Source organism: Malus domestica, chromosome 17 (assembly GCF_042453785.1).
Source record: "Malus domestica chromosome 17, GDT2T_hap1".
Lineage (NCBI taxonomy): Eukaryota > Viridiplantae > Streptophyta > Magnoliopsida > Rosales > Rosaceae > Malus > Malus domestica.
The window spans coordinates 33,334,243-33,350,751 of NC_091677.1; the positions used below are offsets into that span (position 1 = coordinate 33,334,243).

At 36.2% G+C, this 16,509-nt stretch overlaps 1 protein-coding gene and 1 pseudogene across 1 annotated transcript; both read left to right on the forward strand.

Annotated features, from left to right (window-relative positions):
* Positions 1–1,321: 1,321 nt before the first annotated feature.
* On the forward strand, positions 1,322–4,659 carry LOC103432338 (protein REVEILLE 1-like). Its single transcript, XM_029097332.2, has 6 exons — positions 1,322–1,771; positions 2,169–2,291; positions 2,581–2,692; positions 2,862–2,923; positions 3,070–3,468; positions 3,570–4,659. The coding sequence occupies exons 1-6, from the start codon at positions 1,745–1,747 to the stop codon at positions 4,296–4,298; spliced, it is 1,452 nt and encodes a 483-aa protein (XP_028953165.1). The 5' UTR covers positions 1,322–1,744; the 3' UTR covers positions 4,299–4,659.
* Positions 4,660–6,544: 1,885 nt separating this feature from the next.
* On the forward strand, positions 6,545–9,676 carry LOC114822508 (glutathione S-transferase F11-like; annotated as a pseudogene).
* The last annotated feature ends 6,833 nt before the right edge of the window (positions 9,677–16,509 follow it).

Genomic DNA, 16,509 nt, shown 5'->3' on the forward strand with positions numbered 1-16,509 from the left:
ACGTAATCCACAACTCTTGGCCTACCTTTTTGTTTCTCTGTCCCACTCGCTTGCTATTTTGGGTGCCGGATATTTTAGCGTTTATCCCACACCACAAAATATCATTCGCAACTTTTCTCTTTTTTTTAACAAGTATTATTGACATTTCAAAAATTTCGTTCTACATTTCTTACAAGTATATTTTTCCTTCTAAATATAGAAAGTTTGGAGTGTAAAATGAGAATTTTGAAGTATCAATAACAATTCCCCTTTTTTGTATTTCGTTTTTGGAACTATCTTATATTTTATTTTATTTTGGAATTTTTTTGCCTTTTCACATGGTGATTCATGGTTGCTCCACCTTCTTGGTGCCCGTAGTGAAGTAGGGTACTCGCTTCATACAATTTCACCCTTGAAATTCATCTTTAGGATCGAGATATATTTAGATTTATGTATCCAGAGCTTATGAAATGAGAAATCTGAACCACTCAATATCAGTCATAAAAACTTGAATAGCCTGAATCTCTTTATCTATCTCTTAACCATCCAAAATCCATTTTGTTTCTAGTAAGCTAGGCCTTAGTAAGCAAATCAAAGGAGTCGTCAAGCTGGGGCAAGTTAAGTTGGTTTTTAGCAACATCGATGAAGCGGAAAAAGCACCCTACTGTTGATAATTACTTTTTAAGTAATTTATATGTTGTCTAAGGTTTTAAGATCTCTCGGTTTCCGTGCTTTGAACACAAAAATTCAGACTGGATTTCAATCTATGTTATTATAGCATTCTTTTTAACCCACAACATTCTAACTTTAAACCGTTTTCCTTTATTTTAGTATAATTTAGTGTAAAAAATCGTTTGTACTTACCAAATAAAAATGGAAGAAAGATAAGGGAATGATGATTTGGAAATTTTCATTCTCCAACTTTATCTAAAAGCTGAGTGATGATTTGGAAACTTTTGGAGAAGGAAGTGAGTTGGCTGATAAAGAAAGTGACGTGTGAGCCGTAAAAGCGCGAGTACAATAGCTCAACGTTTTCGCTGCGAGTAGAGCTTCTGGTATCCAGTGGCGTAAGTGGCCATTGGTGGCTGAATTTTCTCGCACCAAGCGGAGGAAGTCAAGACAGACGCCCGCCACGTGCCGACGGCCTCCTTCATCGACAGCCACAAGATTCAATCGAATTCCATCGAATTCTGGAGCTTTCTATTTTCTCACCAAAACAAAAAAATAATTAAAATTAAAAATACATAAAACAAATCCAAAAAGAGAAAAAAAACAACGACGATTCTGACGTGGCACCTCCTGGTTTCTTCTATTTTTCTCATCACACACACTATTCACCACCATCTCTCTAAAGCACTCTCTCCCTCTAGAGCTTTCTCTCTCCTCCTCATTTGCCTTCTCCTTCTTTATTTCTCAGTATTTTTTCACTTGGGTTTTTGCCGTTTCTGCTATCCAAGTGAAACCCGGCTCTTGTTTTCTTCTCGGAAGCAAGAAATCGACTCCAATTTTTTAGGACCGGGTAGCTGTAGGAGACATGGAGGGCTTTTTGTGAGAGTCAGGTTTTAAGAAATGGACCGGAGAGCTCACAGAACCGGGTGGTTGAACCGAAAGAGTGTAGATTTATGAGTGTTTTCCTGCTGTATGAGTGTGGGGAAGACAGAGACAAGGTTTTGCTGTGGTTTTTGCAAGCTGAAGGAGTGAGGAGAAACGGTGTCGTATCGCGGAGAGTTGAGGGAGAGGTCAACTTTGCTTGGTGGGTTGCTTAATGGGGTCTTCAGACATGGCTGCTCGAGTATGTATCCATATATTACTGGATTTATCTTATATTATAACCTGCAGACCCTGTTTCGGTGAATTTTTCTATGGGTCATCGAATTCCGTAGGGATTTGTCCTTTTTATTAAAAGCGATATTACTACTTTAAGCTACAGCAGGCGCAGGATTTGAAATCCACCAACTGCTATTGGGATTTACTTTTAGTATGGACAGTTAATTATGTATGAACTTAGGATTTGAATTTATGAATTTATTTGAATTTGGAGAATTTCTGGTATTTCTGTGAAGGGGGAGATGAATTGAAAGAACCCTTTTTCTGAATCTGTACAGTTCTTTCAGAAAGTGTGGAAATTTTTAGTGTTGAATTTTTTAATATTTATGGTAGATTTTTAATTATGTATTGCTTTTATGTAGGATGAGTTTGGTAGTACTGGTTCAGATGGTGTTGTCTCAGCTAGCAATGGGATCTCAGTGAGTGCTGGTGGGGTCCAGTTGAAGGATGATCAGTTCTCTGGTGGAAACGACTTTACTCCCAAGGTTTCAATCTTTTGCATTCTCATTGTTTCTATTTATCTTCGTTTGTTTATTTATATTTGACGAAGCGATATTTTAAACTACTTTAATCTAATCTACGGAGATGGGGATTCAAACTCGTGCAAGGGCGGACCAATTGGCCTAACGTACATCTGCATGTTATTTTGTTGTTCAAAATCATGATTAATTGTTGTGAGGCCAACTCCAATAGAGGACTTAGAACCATGACTAATTGTTCTAAGACAAGCTTTATTCACTTGCCTTTTGTTTTTGATTTTTTTGATTTTAATAGGTGAGAAAACCATACACAATCACTAAACAGAGAGAGAGATGGACTGAGGAAGAGCATAAGAAATTCCTTGAAGCTTTAAAGCTCTACGGTCGTGCCTGGCGAAAGATTGAAGGTAAATTTTGTATGAAAAGCGTCAACAAGCAATTTATTAATTAGTCTTGGCGGTAAAAAGTTGGATGAGATTGCATCTCACTTGCTGGTTTGAGCAGATTTGATTTCTTGTTTTAAGGAACATCTATGATCTATCTGCTGTCTGCTGAAATATTCTGTTTTGATGACAGAGCATGTTGGCGCAAAGACTGCGGTTCAGATTCGAAGTCATGCTCAAAAATTCTTTTCTAAGGTTTAATGCTCATATACCATAATTATCTATATCCCCATCTATTAATGTAAGTTCAATTTCGTTGACTCCAGGCATGTAAACCGTACTTGAAGGGTTCATGCTTTCCTGCTTGATGTTTATTCTGACTCCTCGGTTCTGTCTTGTAGGTTGCTCGTGACCCAAATGGTGGAAACACAGCCTCAGAAGAGCCCATTGACATACCTCCTCCACGACCAAAAAGGAAGCCAATGCGTCCTTATCCCCGAAAACTTGTACACCCTCTTAATAAAGAGACCTCTACTGTAGAGCAGTCAGCAAGGTCCGCATCTCCAAATTTATCTGTTTCGGAGCAAGAAAACCAATCTCCAAAGTCAGTATTATCTGTGATTGGCTCAGATGCAATGGGCTCAACTGATTCAAATACACCTAGTGATGGTTTATCCCCTGATTCATCTGCTGCTGGTGTCAATAGTGGGAACTTAATTCCTTCTGAGCCCAATCCACCACTCGAGGAAAGCGGATCTACAATTAACAATTGTTCACTTCCTAACAAGCAATTAAAAATGGTATATGCTTGTTCTTTGGCATATCTTTCAAATTTTCAAAAGGAATAAGCCTTTTATTTGATGTTGATACTCTACTGGTTGTGTTTGCTGAAAATGTCCAGAAGCTCGAGTTATTTCCCACAGATGATGCTGATGCTGGTGGAGGTTCAGCTGAGGAGGCATCTGCCCGAACCCTTAAGCTCTTCGGAAGGACTGTATTAGTCACAGACTCCCACAGACCATCTTCTCGAGCTGCAGGGGATTCTAAATCACTGCCTTCTGATGTGCAAGAGGAGAAACCTGTGAAGACATCATTACCATGTAACCATACGGATATGGAATCTGCATCCGGGAGTGTAGAACACGTTTGGGATAATTTTCCCTATGGCAGACATCAAGGCATCTACTTTATGCAATTTCAGAATCAAAACTCAAATGTAGTAGAATCTGGTACTAATGCTTATCCTGTACCGTGGTGGAACATATGCCCGCCTTTTATTCCATTCCATATGCAGCAGCAGCCAGCGAATGAACATGTTGATTCTAAGAAAGTTGAGGGGGAAGGTTCCTGTACCGGTTCAGATGCGGGAACAGCCAGTGATGACGAAAATCGTGACAAAGAAGTTGAGACACAGGGCGATCGACATGTTTCTGACAAAGAACGAGAGCCTAACTCGGTTCTTCAATTCAAGGTGAGTGCAAACTCCGCCTTCTCGGTATTAAGAGCAAGCACCGGAAAGTATAGAAAAGGATTTGTCCCGTACAAAAGATGTGTGGCCGAGAGAGACGCCAAGTCCTCAACAATGGCAAGTGGGGACGGGGATGGGAAAAGACTCCGCCTTTCCTTTTAGTGCCCTCCTGCCGGTATTGAGGTTCCTTGTAGAGTTTTCCGGTGTTAATCAAGACTCGAGGCCCTGCCCTTTTCTTACAGAACAAGTTAGGAACTTGTTCGTGTACCGTTAGCGTATGGTTGACGACGACGTTTATCGTTTTTGAGCTGCCGCTGGTGGATGACTCAGATTGAATGCAGCCAGTAGTAGCTTTCATTTGGCCATGGAAATTCTAATATGATAAGTAGTGGTGGTTTTGACCTCCCACTGTTTTAAAAGGCTACTTTGCCATTACTTGTATCTCCTTGTTTTACTGTTTACACCCAGGACTTGGTACTAAAGCTTTCATATTATTAATTCTCATTCATTTCCTTGTTTGTAACTGTGAATTTCTTTAAACGAGATTTTACATGACGCCCTTATCATGCCTCCCAAAACGCCTAATTGACGTGGTAAGCAGAATAACGACTCAAATTAGTTAGTCACGGACATTAATGAATCATCTTCAAACTCATACTTGCCATATCACCATCTTCGATCATGAGAATGTTAATGTTCAAAAGTTTATGCATCAAAGAGCATTTGGCAATTCAATCTGTCAAAAGTAGGCCATTGGGCTTTTCTTGGGCCTTTTTAAGCCTCATTTCTCTTAGTCTCACACCTAGTGGGCTCGGGCTCAATGAGCCTGATTAAACCTGAAATAATTTTGAGACTCATTTTAAGCACCATGACAATTAATTAAATTAATTATAGATATTAGTTGCAATCCCTATTTTAATAATGACATTAACTATTTCATTATCGCATAACTCTTGATGGACACAAGGAAACAAAAATCTCGATTGAACTATGAAAGGAGAAGTCGTTGGTATTATAATCTACTAGCCTTCATGCACGCGCGTGAAAAATCTCGATTGAACTATGAAAGGAGAAGAGTCGTTGGTATTATAATCTACTAGCCTTCATGCACGCGCTCACGCACGTGCATAAGGCATTTTTTGAATCACGGCATGCTACGCGCGACTTACACATTTTAAATCATGTTAGAAGAAAAGTCAAATATTTGAAGTAAATGAATAATCTTAGATCATGCTAGAAGAAACCCCTCATAAACCAATTAAAGCAACTGAATTCACATAATAAAACCAGTCTCTATAGAATTTACATTAAGAATAGAGAAAATAATATTTAATAAACAATTGATTGAATCACATTATTGTTAGCCAATTGTGAGGCAAAACCCACCCCCTTTCCCTTAGCGTAGATAATATCGTTTGTTAAAAAAAATCATTTGATAACTAATTTAATCACATTATTATCCGCGTGTGAAAGACTTTTTTATAACCAGCATTACAGGTCTCTTAAGATGTTTTGAACGTGTTTAAAATAGAGAGAATAATATTTAATAAACAACTAATTGAATCACATTATTATTAGCTCATTATGAGACTAAACCCACATCATTTCCCCTTAGTATAGATAATATTGTTTGTTAAAAAAAATCATTTAACAACTAATTTAATCATATTATTATCCGCGTGCGAATTTATAACCGGCATTACACGCATCTTAAGATGTTTTGAACGTGTTTAAAAATAGATAAATTGAATTACATTATTGCTAACCTATTGTGAGGTATTAATTAAAAAAAACCACAAAATCATTAAAAAAATACTATTAAAATGATAAAAATGCCCTTGCCTTATTTGATGCATTATTTTGGGATGCCCTTGAAGTTTTTTGTTTTGGGGGCATTTTTGTCCAATTCTTTTTGGTAAAACATTATGACACCAAAACACTATTCACCTTTTTGTGTTCTCTTTATATATAATAGATTGGCACATTTACGTAACTGTAATGAAATAGGAAGAATTGAATTGAGGAGGAGTTGGAATAAGGAAAAGTCATAATCGGATTCCTGTTGAAACTGTTTACTTAAATGTTCTGGAAGTCAAACGCCTAATTGACCTGGTAAGCGGAATAACGACTCAAATTAGTTAGTCACTGACATTACGCTACTTTAATGAATCATCTTCAAGCTCATACTTGCCATTATAAAGTATCAATGTCTTCGATCATGAGAATGTAAATGTTCAAAAGTTTATGCATCAGAGAGCGCTTGGCAATTCACTCTGTCAATAGTACGTTATTGGGTTTTTCTTGGGCCTTTTAAGCCTCATTTCTTTTAGTCTCACGCCTAGTGGGCTCAGGCTCAATGAATTAAATACATTACGCACCATGTTGTAAAGGGATTCAAAGTGTACGATATGGAATTTGCATCCGAGAGTGTAGATGTGACAATGTTTTCATTCGGTAAGACCATTTTGTTCAGGTGTGTCGGGACATGAGACACAATGTACAATCCTTTTTGGTGACAGAAATTTTTAAATGAATGATTAACATATTCTGGCTTTTTAGCCAAAATAGTCTCTGAGATTTGTATAACTCTCACTTTGGTCCCTGAGATTTCAAATCAATAGAAGTGGTACCTGAGATTGTCCACCATCCATCATTTTGGTCATTCCGTTAAAAACTCCGTTAAGTGTCCTGGAGCTCTTGGCCAGAAGTTTGGGTAATTTTCAAAGCTTCGTAACTCAATCGTTTCTTAACCAAATGCGACCCATAATATATCAAAATGAAGATAGGAAAATGTAGAATAAGATTACCTATTTGGAAGCCCAATTGTTGCCGGAGATGGTCTGAAAATAGCCTCAAAGTTGGCTGGTCGGAGGGAAAACTGGAAAACTCGCCGGAAACTGGGTAAACTTTAAACATTCATAACTTCTTCAATACTCAACGAAATCAAGTGATTCAAAAACAAAAATCATACTTCTCAACGATACGAAGAGAATGGTATATTTTTTACGGCTAACTTGCCGTGGTTTGGCTGAAAAACGGCTCGAAAGTGGCTAACTTGAGACCAAGATAGTCACTTTCGAGCCATTTTCCAGCCAAAACACAGAGATTTAGCCGATGAAAAAGGTACCATTCTCTTCATCTCGTCGATAAGTATGATTTTCATTTTTGAATCACTTGATTTCGTTGAGTATTGAAAAAGTTATGAACATTTAAAGTTTTCCCAGTTTTCGGCAAGTTTTTCAGTTTTCCCTCAGACCAGTCAACTTTGAAGCTATTTTCCGACCATCTCAGGCAACCATTGGGCTTCCAAATGGGTATAATCTTATTCTACACTTTCCTATCTTCATTTTGATATATTATGGGTCGAATGTGGTTAAGAAACGATTGAGTTACGAAGCTTTGAAAATTGCCCAAACTTCCGGCCAAGAGCTCCTGGACAATTAACGGAATTTTTAACGGAAGAACTAAAATGATGGATAATGGACAATCTCAGAGACCACTTCTATTGATTTGAAATCTCAGGGGCCAAAGTGAGGAGTTATGCAAATCTCAGGGACCACTTTGGCTAAAAAGCCACATATTCTTTACCACCATCCATTTGGAGAAATTTAATAGATGAATTAAATACATTACGCACCATGTTGTAAAGGGATTCAAAGTGTATGAAAACTTCCAATTTAATCCGCATAGGAAAAAGTCTAAGAATAACGACTATAATCATCCGTAAATAAAACATAATAGTGAAAACTAGAATTAGACGGAGTAACGACATCCAGACATCAAAGTGAACTAAGTAAAACGAAAAAGGAGCAATAAGTTTATTAGAAGGAAAAGATAATTTATGAGGAAAGATTGTCCTGTCACAGATGGATCAACTTGGCGAGGTTCCATTGGTCAATGCATGTATGTATATATATATATATATATATAGAGGTTGAGTCATCACAGAATGCCAAAAACCAATACATAGATTTGCGATATATATATACTTAAATTGCACGTTTTTGAGTGGCAATATATTTCTTGGCTAGCTCTTTGTTATACAAGAAGATTGTTGTCAAAGTGTATGTTCCAGTCATGGCAGCCTGCCGCCGGCGGGTGATGTTTTGTCTTTTGGATATAGGAGTGAACTTTGAAATGGTAGATGTTGATCTTGAGGCAGGAGAGCACAAGCGATCCGATTTCCTCACCTGTTCAGGATAACATTATTTTATCTGACTAATTATGTGTCACACATTTGTTTACGTTTTTGAACTGAAATTATACATTTATAATATAAAAGCTAACGAGATATCAATGGTTTACATTCACGAAAACATAAAATGCACACATAACATACATAATCGTGAACTGTAATTCAACATCAAGCGTCAGCAACATTCTGTAAACTTACGTGCTAAGACAAAGCCCGGCCTTAAAAAGGAGGTGGAGTGATGATGGAATATGACTGTTTATATAGAACCTGCAGTAATATATATTCATGTATATTGATAGATGTTTAATTGTTTTGCAGCCGTTTGGGGAAGTTCAAGATGGTGATGTCAGGATCTTTGGTGAGAACCATATATACACTTTCATGACTAATCCACAAAATTTCATGTTTATAATCAGAACCGTTCATATTATATATCATTCTATAAAAATTATCTTTCTAAAAATGAATTAAAATTAAAATCTATAGTCAATCAATTGTAACAAATAATTGATGGTATTAATAAAAACTAAAACATATTTTAAGGAGAATTTCCTCCTCAATCCTTGAGGAGCCAAATCTTTCTCATATATAAATACACACACATGCATGGTCATACGCACAAAAGGTAATTATCAATTACCATGACATGTTCATTTATGGTCTGAACCTTTGTATCTTTTTCAGACTTGGCTTCTTTGCACTTTCAGTTCTCATACACTCCTATCTCCTCCTATATGTGTGGTCACGGTTAAGCCACGTCAATATTTTATATCATTATTACTTTTTATCTTATTATCTCTATAAAAAAATCAATATAAAATGTTGACGTGACTTAACCGTGACTGCACAAAATAAAAAGGGATGAGAGTGTATGGGAACTGAGAACTGAGAACTGGGAGAGCAGAGAAGCAGGATCCATCTTTTTCCGTGGGCCATCATAAGGTACTACGCAGTTGTCGACCAACTCTGGAGGAGAAGGCAGTTGTCGGCCAATGGCTGGAAGTGGAAGGTCCACAACTTCAACACCTGGTTTGCACTCTGGTGCTCCAGTTACTTCCTGTCACTTATGGGTCAACGTGACGACGTTCCATTGGTCAATGCATGCGAAAAGAACCTGGAGAAGGTGTTCGATGTTTATGAGGACAGATTGTAAAGAGCAAATATCTAGCCGGAGAAACTTTCACTTTGGCTGATCGGAGCCATCTTCCTGGGATTAGGTATCTGATTGCCAAAGCTAAATTGCGACATTTGGTTCACTGAGAGGAAGAAAGTGAATGCCTGGTGGGAAGACATATCCAACAGGCCTTCTTGGAAGAAACTAGTGCAGCTTGCTAGTGACTACTAGATAGTCGCACTCCGGGGTTATTTTAGGGCTTTGAATTGAATAAGTTAGATGATGAGAATCAAGGACAAATATACATGGGTGTGGATATATATGTAAGAATATTTTAATATTCTAAAGTGGTCCATATGACACGGTTCATATGATATGTAGGGTTTAACGGATATTATCATTTGTAAATAATCTTATTGGTCAAATTATGAGAAATGTTTCCTATCAAATTACTGTGATGTGTGGTAATTGATTATGGGCTTTAAATGGAAACGGGTCCTCTCCCTGCCTCACATATATATTGCATATACCCATCTAATATGCACTTGACAGAAAAACACGATTAGGGTTATCACGTGCAAATAGAGGCAAGAGAGAGAACACATTTTTCCTCCCCCGCTAACAGAATCCGTTTGGGATCTCATCGCGTTCGTTGTCATGGATCAATGTACGCTTGGTTGTTTAATGTATTTCCGTAAATTAATTTGTATATGAAAATCATGAAGTTCGATGATCTTGGCTTAATTGATTTATAATTTACAATATAATCTAAAAAAAGAGGTGTGTGAAAAGATTCTCATGATATATACGTGTCCTAGAAGAAAGATTTGAAAGAAGAAGAGAAAATACATAAGAACTTCCATACACCACCCTGAAAAACGATTTTGTTTTTCAATATTATATATAATGCTATATATATTCAAGTGAAACTTTAAAGTTAGAGTTTTTTATTTTTTTTTCTTCTTGTTTAGTTGTTTAAGATTGAACTGTTTTTTATTTAAGTTATTACTTTCTAGTATTAATACATTGTTCTACTTTTTGAAAACATTTTTACAAACGATTCTTTTATAAATTTCAGACAAAACTGTTAAAATCTCAGATACAGCCCTATCACTTAATGATGTAATAATTTGAAGGCCCCTTCACTTATAAAATCCAACACGACAATTTGAGGAGCTGATGGACTTCACCGTCTTCCCATGGTGGCGTCGTACATATTCAACCATTGTCTGCCTTTTCGTTCTCGTAGGGTCTTTTTCTTTCGAATTTGTTTCAGTTGTCTGCTTGCCTTGAACTTTGGTTGCTGAATCGGTCCGATTTGAACGGAAATGACGCGGGTTTGGGTATTTTTTATTTACTTTTAAAACGAGTCGGATATGTAGGAATAGTACTACCATACCTCAATCCGAACCCGACCCGATTGAAGGTCCTATGCTATTATATGGAATGATAAACATTCAACGGATTTGAAGTTGTTAGCTATGCTATTACAATATAGTGATTTTTTTTTAATATTATTTACTATTTTTTTTAGGTCTTCTTGTTTACATATTTATACTAGTTGATTAATTTATGTTCTATGGATATACCTATATTTTTTAGACGAAACATTAATTAAGTAAATTTTCTTTTGATATGCGGGTTTAACTAAATTTTTTTTAGATTCTCAATATAAGCATCGATGTAATGAAAGCTGTACAACATACGGGTTTCAGTACACAAAACTTCATTGGATGCAGGATCATATAAAATAAAAGTTGGCTTATGCACATTTAACCTCCCAAGTATATGAAGTCTATCATTTGTTCTAATCACCAAATGCCATGATACTGATACTTGTTCTAGAATACGAATCGTGCGCTCCATTTTCATCTTTTGGTTCAAAAGATGTTGAAGAAAATGTAAATGGGGAAAAAAAAAATCCACCAAACTAGTTTTGCAAAAACTAGACTATAACTCTTTACTGTCGATGTCTAATATTCAATTCCCTGCATCCAGAAAACAAAGTTTCAGTCATGCGCATGTAACTAATCACTGTTTTACATTGCTAACAACACTAAAACACTTTTTGCCTGGAAATATTAGTTAAAAAAGGGAGCTAACTATCAAATATAAAAAACAGATGTATCAAATACAAGAGATATCTCGGTCCTCAAATCAGACTGTTCATCATCCCCTAATGTATATTCAATTCGATCAAACATATCACTGTCGTAATTGATCTGTAACATCGAAAATAGATTCTATGACACACCCCGACCGAGATCAAGGCATGCTGGCCATCACGTGAGAGTGACGTAGCCATGTGCACAATGCGGAAGCGATAAAGATAAGAATTATACGAATAATTAAAAACCGAATTACTAGAGTGCACTACTAAACATGAAGTGATAGGAGTTAGTTACAACAGTAAACACTCCTAATCAGAGCATAATAAGTCTAGGAGCAGTCCAGTAGGACAAGTACTAGTTATACAGTACCAGGAATGTCCTACTATTATTTAGATAGGTCAGAACCGCCGACGTCCTCAAGCCACCAATAGCAAGCTTACTTAAAACCTAGAGGGGCACAAAATAGAAAACGTGAGTGGGCAAAAACAAATGTTTTACAAAACCATTTCATTTATCAACATATCTAACCCCTCGCTGTAAAACATGTATAATTTTTCCCAAAATCAGAATATAAGCATATACATAATATATATATATGAAATCATATCAATCCAATTCATCCTTCACATAATCATATTCAAATATATGCCATGCCAATATATAACAGAGTAAGCAATTCAGGTAAGAATAAATTCATAGAAATATGATATGTTAGCCGGAACCCCTGTGGTAGTCTGTACGGCTGAATTCATAGCTCTAAGTCAATCTAGCCGGAGTCACTACAATGACCTATACGACAATATACTGCACATAAGTCGGAACCACTAAAAAGGTTTGTACGACAAGATTGGGTGTAATATAGTTATGCTCAATTTTACTCTCTCATAATAGCCGGGCGATAAATCGCTAGTCACCTATGAGTCGGAACCATAATTAAGGCCTGTACGACAAGACCGTGCACTTAAGTTGGATCCAATATGAGCATATAGTGCGGGAGGTGACATAAATAAACAGGCATGTACTTCATATCTCTGGCTAAATCACAATCACCTTAGGTGCAGTTTTATGAGATCAACATCAATCCCTCACATACCACATCATCGATGATTCACATAGCCAAACATAACTTACTTGAACTTACCTGTGCCTCCACAGCACCACATTTATATATATATATATATGTAACCATGAAATGCATATTCAGAATATAAAAGCATTAACATATTATTTCAAAGCATATTTTCCTTTAAAAAAATGCATTTCTGGGAATAGTATATAAATATATACTAAAAACAAAAGCCCACTCACTGGTATGTTGACGGGTTGTAACCCCCGAGTCACCCGTGGATACGCTCGTCCTCAGGATAAGTCTCACCTATATGCGAATTAACTATAAAAACGTTATTTTCAAGCACATAGACAAGACTAGCTAATAACTTCTCATACATTACTCAAAATGGGTATATGAATACACCATAGTGACCTATATAACCTCAAGATCATCCCCAAATTTTGAGATAAAATTTTCGAGCTCCCACGTGCCGCCACGCGCCAGCAAGGGTACGGCAAAACGTGCCCCCCACGCACGGCCATGTGCCAGTCACATGTAACGGAACATGAACGACATTAGGAATAGTCCTCGGAATATTCCATTAAAACCCAACGGTAACGGTCCAAACTAACTGACGGCGTTAATATATTCCGTCAAAACTGACGGAAGATTCCCCTGTCTTCTCCTGCAAGTCGCCGGTTTCTGGAAAAATATTAAAATCGTCCTAACTTCTTCATTTTTGCACCATTTTTCATGAAATTTGAACCATTGGAAAGCTAACAACATGTAGAATCATGTTATACTATTTTTAAGCCTTGAAATCCACTAGAATTTACATGAGGAAACTCGATAATCCGGTCAACTTCGAAACTAGCTATCCTGACGTCCAAATTTATCTAATGAACCACCCCGAGCCTCCTTAGGACCTCTTAAAGCTCTCTATGAGCTTGAAATTCCCTGAAACCAACATATTTACGTCCATATGAATAGTGACCAAAATCGGGGCTAGGGTTTCCACATGAAATCGAAGGTTTCCTTACCTGAAATTGATACCTTTGAACTCGTAGGGTCTTCACGAACACAATGCTACCATTTTCTTCCTCGATCTGTGAAGTTTGGGGTGTTCTTGCCCTTGTCCGTACGTATAGCAAGGTGAAAGAAAGTGAAACCGAGAGAGAGAGAGTACGGGAGAGAAAAGAGAGAGGGTAAGGATGTGTGTGGGGTCCCAAAATGCACACCAATCACAACTAAGAGAACACTTAGTTCTAATTGGATCCAATAAAAGAGGAATATAATTAATTGGTCCAAAATCTTAAGTTTAAACCACCCCATCCCATAATAATTCTTAACATCCAAGAATATTTAGGTAATTTCACACCGTTGATAACATAATTAACGTACATCTTCGGGACGGGCTGTGACATTCTACTAGATATGTGTTGAAACTAATCTTCCAAATGACTTGTATAACACTGATTCTTCCAAAAATCTTGTATAACACCGAACTCATAAGTGGAAACTCAGTTGAGTGAAATTAGATTCTCAATATAAGCATTGATGGAATACAAGTTGTACAACACACAGATTTCAGTATTCAAAGCTTCCTTTGATTCAGAATAATATTAAAAAAAAAACGTTGGCTTCTGGACATTTAATCCCCCAAGTATATGAACTCTGTCATTTGTTCTGAACCCTAAAGGCCATGGTACATATACCTATTCTGAAATATGAATCATGCGCTCCATTTTCATCTTTTGGTTAAAAATGTTGATGAAAATGTAATGGGGAAAAAACAAACATCCACAAAACTAGTTATGCCAAAAATAGACTATAATTCTAAATTTTGATATCTAATATTCAATTCATCTAGAAAACATAATTTCAGTCCTTCACATTTAACTAACCACTGTTTTCCATTGCTAACAACACTACAACACTTTTTGCTTTAGATATCTTTGTTGAAAAAACGAGCTAACTGTTAAATATCAAAAACAGAAATATCAAACACAAGAGATATCTCGGTCCTCAAATCAAACTCTTCATCATCCCCTAATGTATATTCAATTCAATCAAACATCTCACTATCGTAATTGATCTGTAACATCGAAAACAGATTCTACTACATATATGTTGAAGATAATCTTCCAAATGACTTATATAACACTGATTCTTCAAAAAATCTTGTATAACATTGAACTCAAAAGTGGAAATTCAGTCGAGTGAAATTAGATTCTCAATATAAGCATCGATGTAATGAAAGTTGTACAACATACGGGTTTCAGTATTCAAAACCTCATTCGATGCAGGATCATATAAAATAAAAGTTGGCTTTTGCACATTTAACCTCCCAAGTATATGAACTCTGGCATTTGTTCTGATCCCCAAATACCATGATACTGATACTTGTTCTGGAATATGAATCGTGCGCTCCATTTTCATCTTTTGGTTCAAAAGATGTTGAAGAAAATGTAAATAGGAAAAAAATGTGAACCCTGTATATGAACCCTGTCATTTATTCTGATCCCCAATGGCCATGGTACATACCTGTTCTGAAATACGAATCATGAGCTCCATTTTCAACTTTTGGTTAAAAAGATGTTGAAGAATATGTAACGGGAAAAAAAATGAAACATCCACAAAACTAGTTTTGCAAAAAATAGACTATAATTCTGAAATTTTGATGTCTAATATTCAATTCATCCAGAAAACAGAATTTTAGACTTTCACATTTAACTAACCACTGCTTTCCATTGCTAGCAACACTACAATACCTTTTGCTTTAGATATCTTCGTTGAAAAAGGGAGCTAGCTGTTAAATATCAAAACCAAATGTATCAAATACAAGAGATATCTCTGTCCTCATATCAAACTCTTCATCATCCCCCAATGTATATTCAATTCAATCAAACATCTCACTGTTGTAATTGATCTGTAACATCGAAAACAGATTCTACTAGATATGTGATGAAGATAATTTTCCAAATGACTTGTATAACACTAATTCTTCCAAAAATCTTGTATAACACTGAACTTAGAAGTGGAAATTCAGTTAAGTGAAATTAGATTCTCAATATAAGCATCGATGTAATGAAAGTTGTACAACATACGAGTTTCAGTATTCAAAGCTTCTTTCAATGCAGGATCATATAAAAACAAAGTTGGCTTCCGAACATTTAACCTCCTAATCATATGAACTCTATCATTTGTTCTGATCCCCAAAGGCCATGATACTGATACTTGTTCTGGAATATGGATCGTGCGCTCCATTTTAATTTTTGGTTCAAAAGATGTTGAAGAAAATGTAAATGGGAAAAAAATGAAACATCCAACAAACTAGTTCTGCTAAAAATAGACTATAGTACTTTAATTTTGATGTCTAATATTCAATTCCCTACATCCAGAAAACAAAGTTTCAGTCATTCACATGTAACTAACCACTGTTTTAAATTGCTAACAACACTAAAACGCTTTGTGATTGGAAATCCTAGTTAAAAAAGGGAGCTAACTGTTAAATATAAAAAACAGATGTATCAAATACAAGAGATATCTCGGTCCTCAAATCAAATTGTTCATCATCCCCCAATGTATATTCAATTCGATCAAACATATCATTGTCGTAAATAATTTGTAACATCGAAAACAGATTCTACTAGATATGTGTTGAAAATAATCTACCAAATGACTTGTATAACACTAATTCTTCCAAAAATCTTGTATAACACCGAACTCAGAAGTGGAAATTCAATTGAGTGAAATTAGATTCTCAATATAAGCATCGATGTAATAAAGGCTATACAAATACGGATTTCAGTATTCAAAGCTTCCTTTGATTCAAACTAATATAAAATAAAAAACGTTGGCTTCTAAACATTTAACTAGGGCTGGTTCGGTATGGGATACCG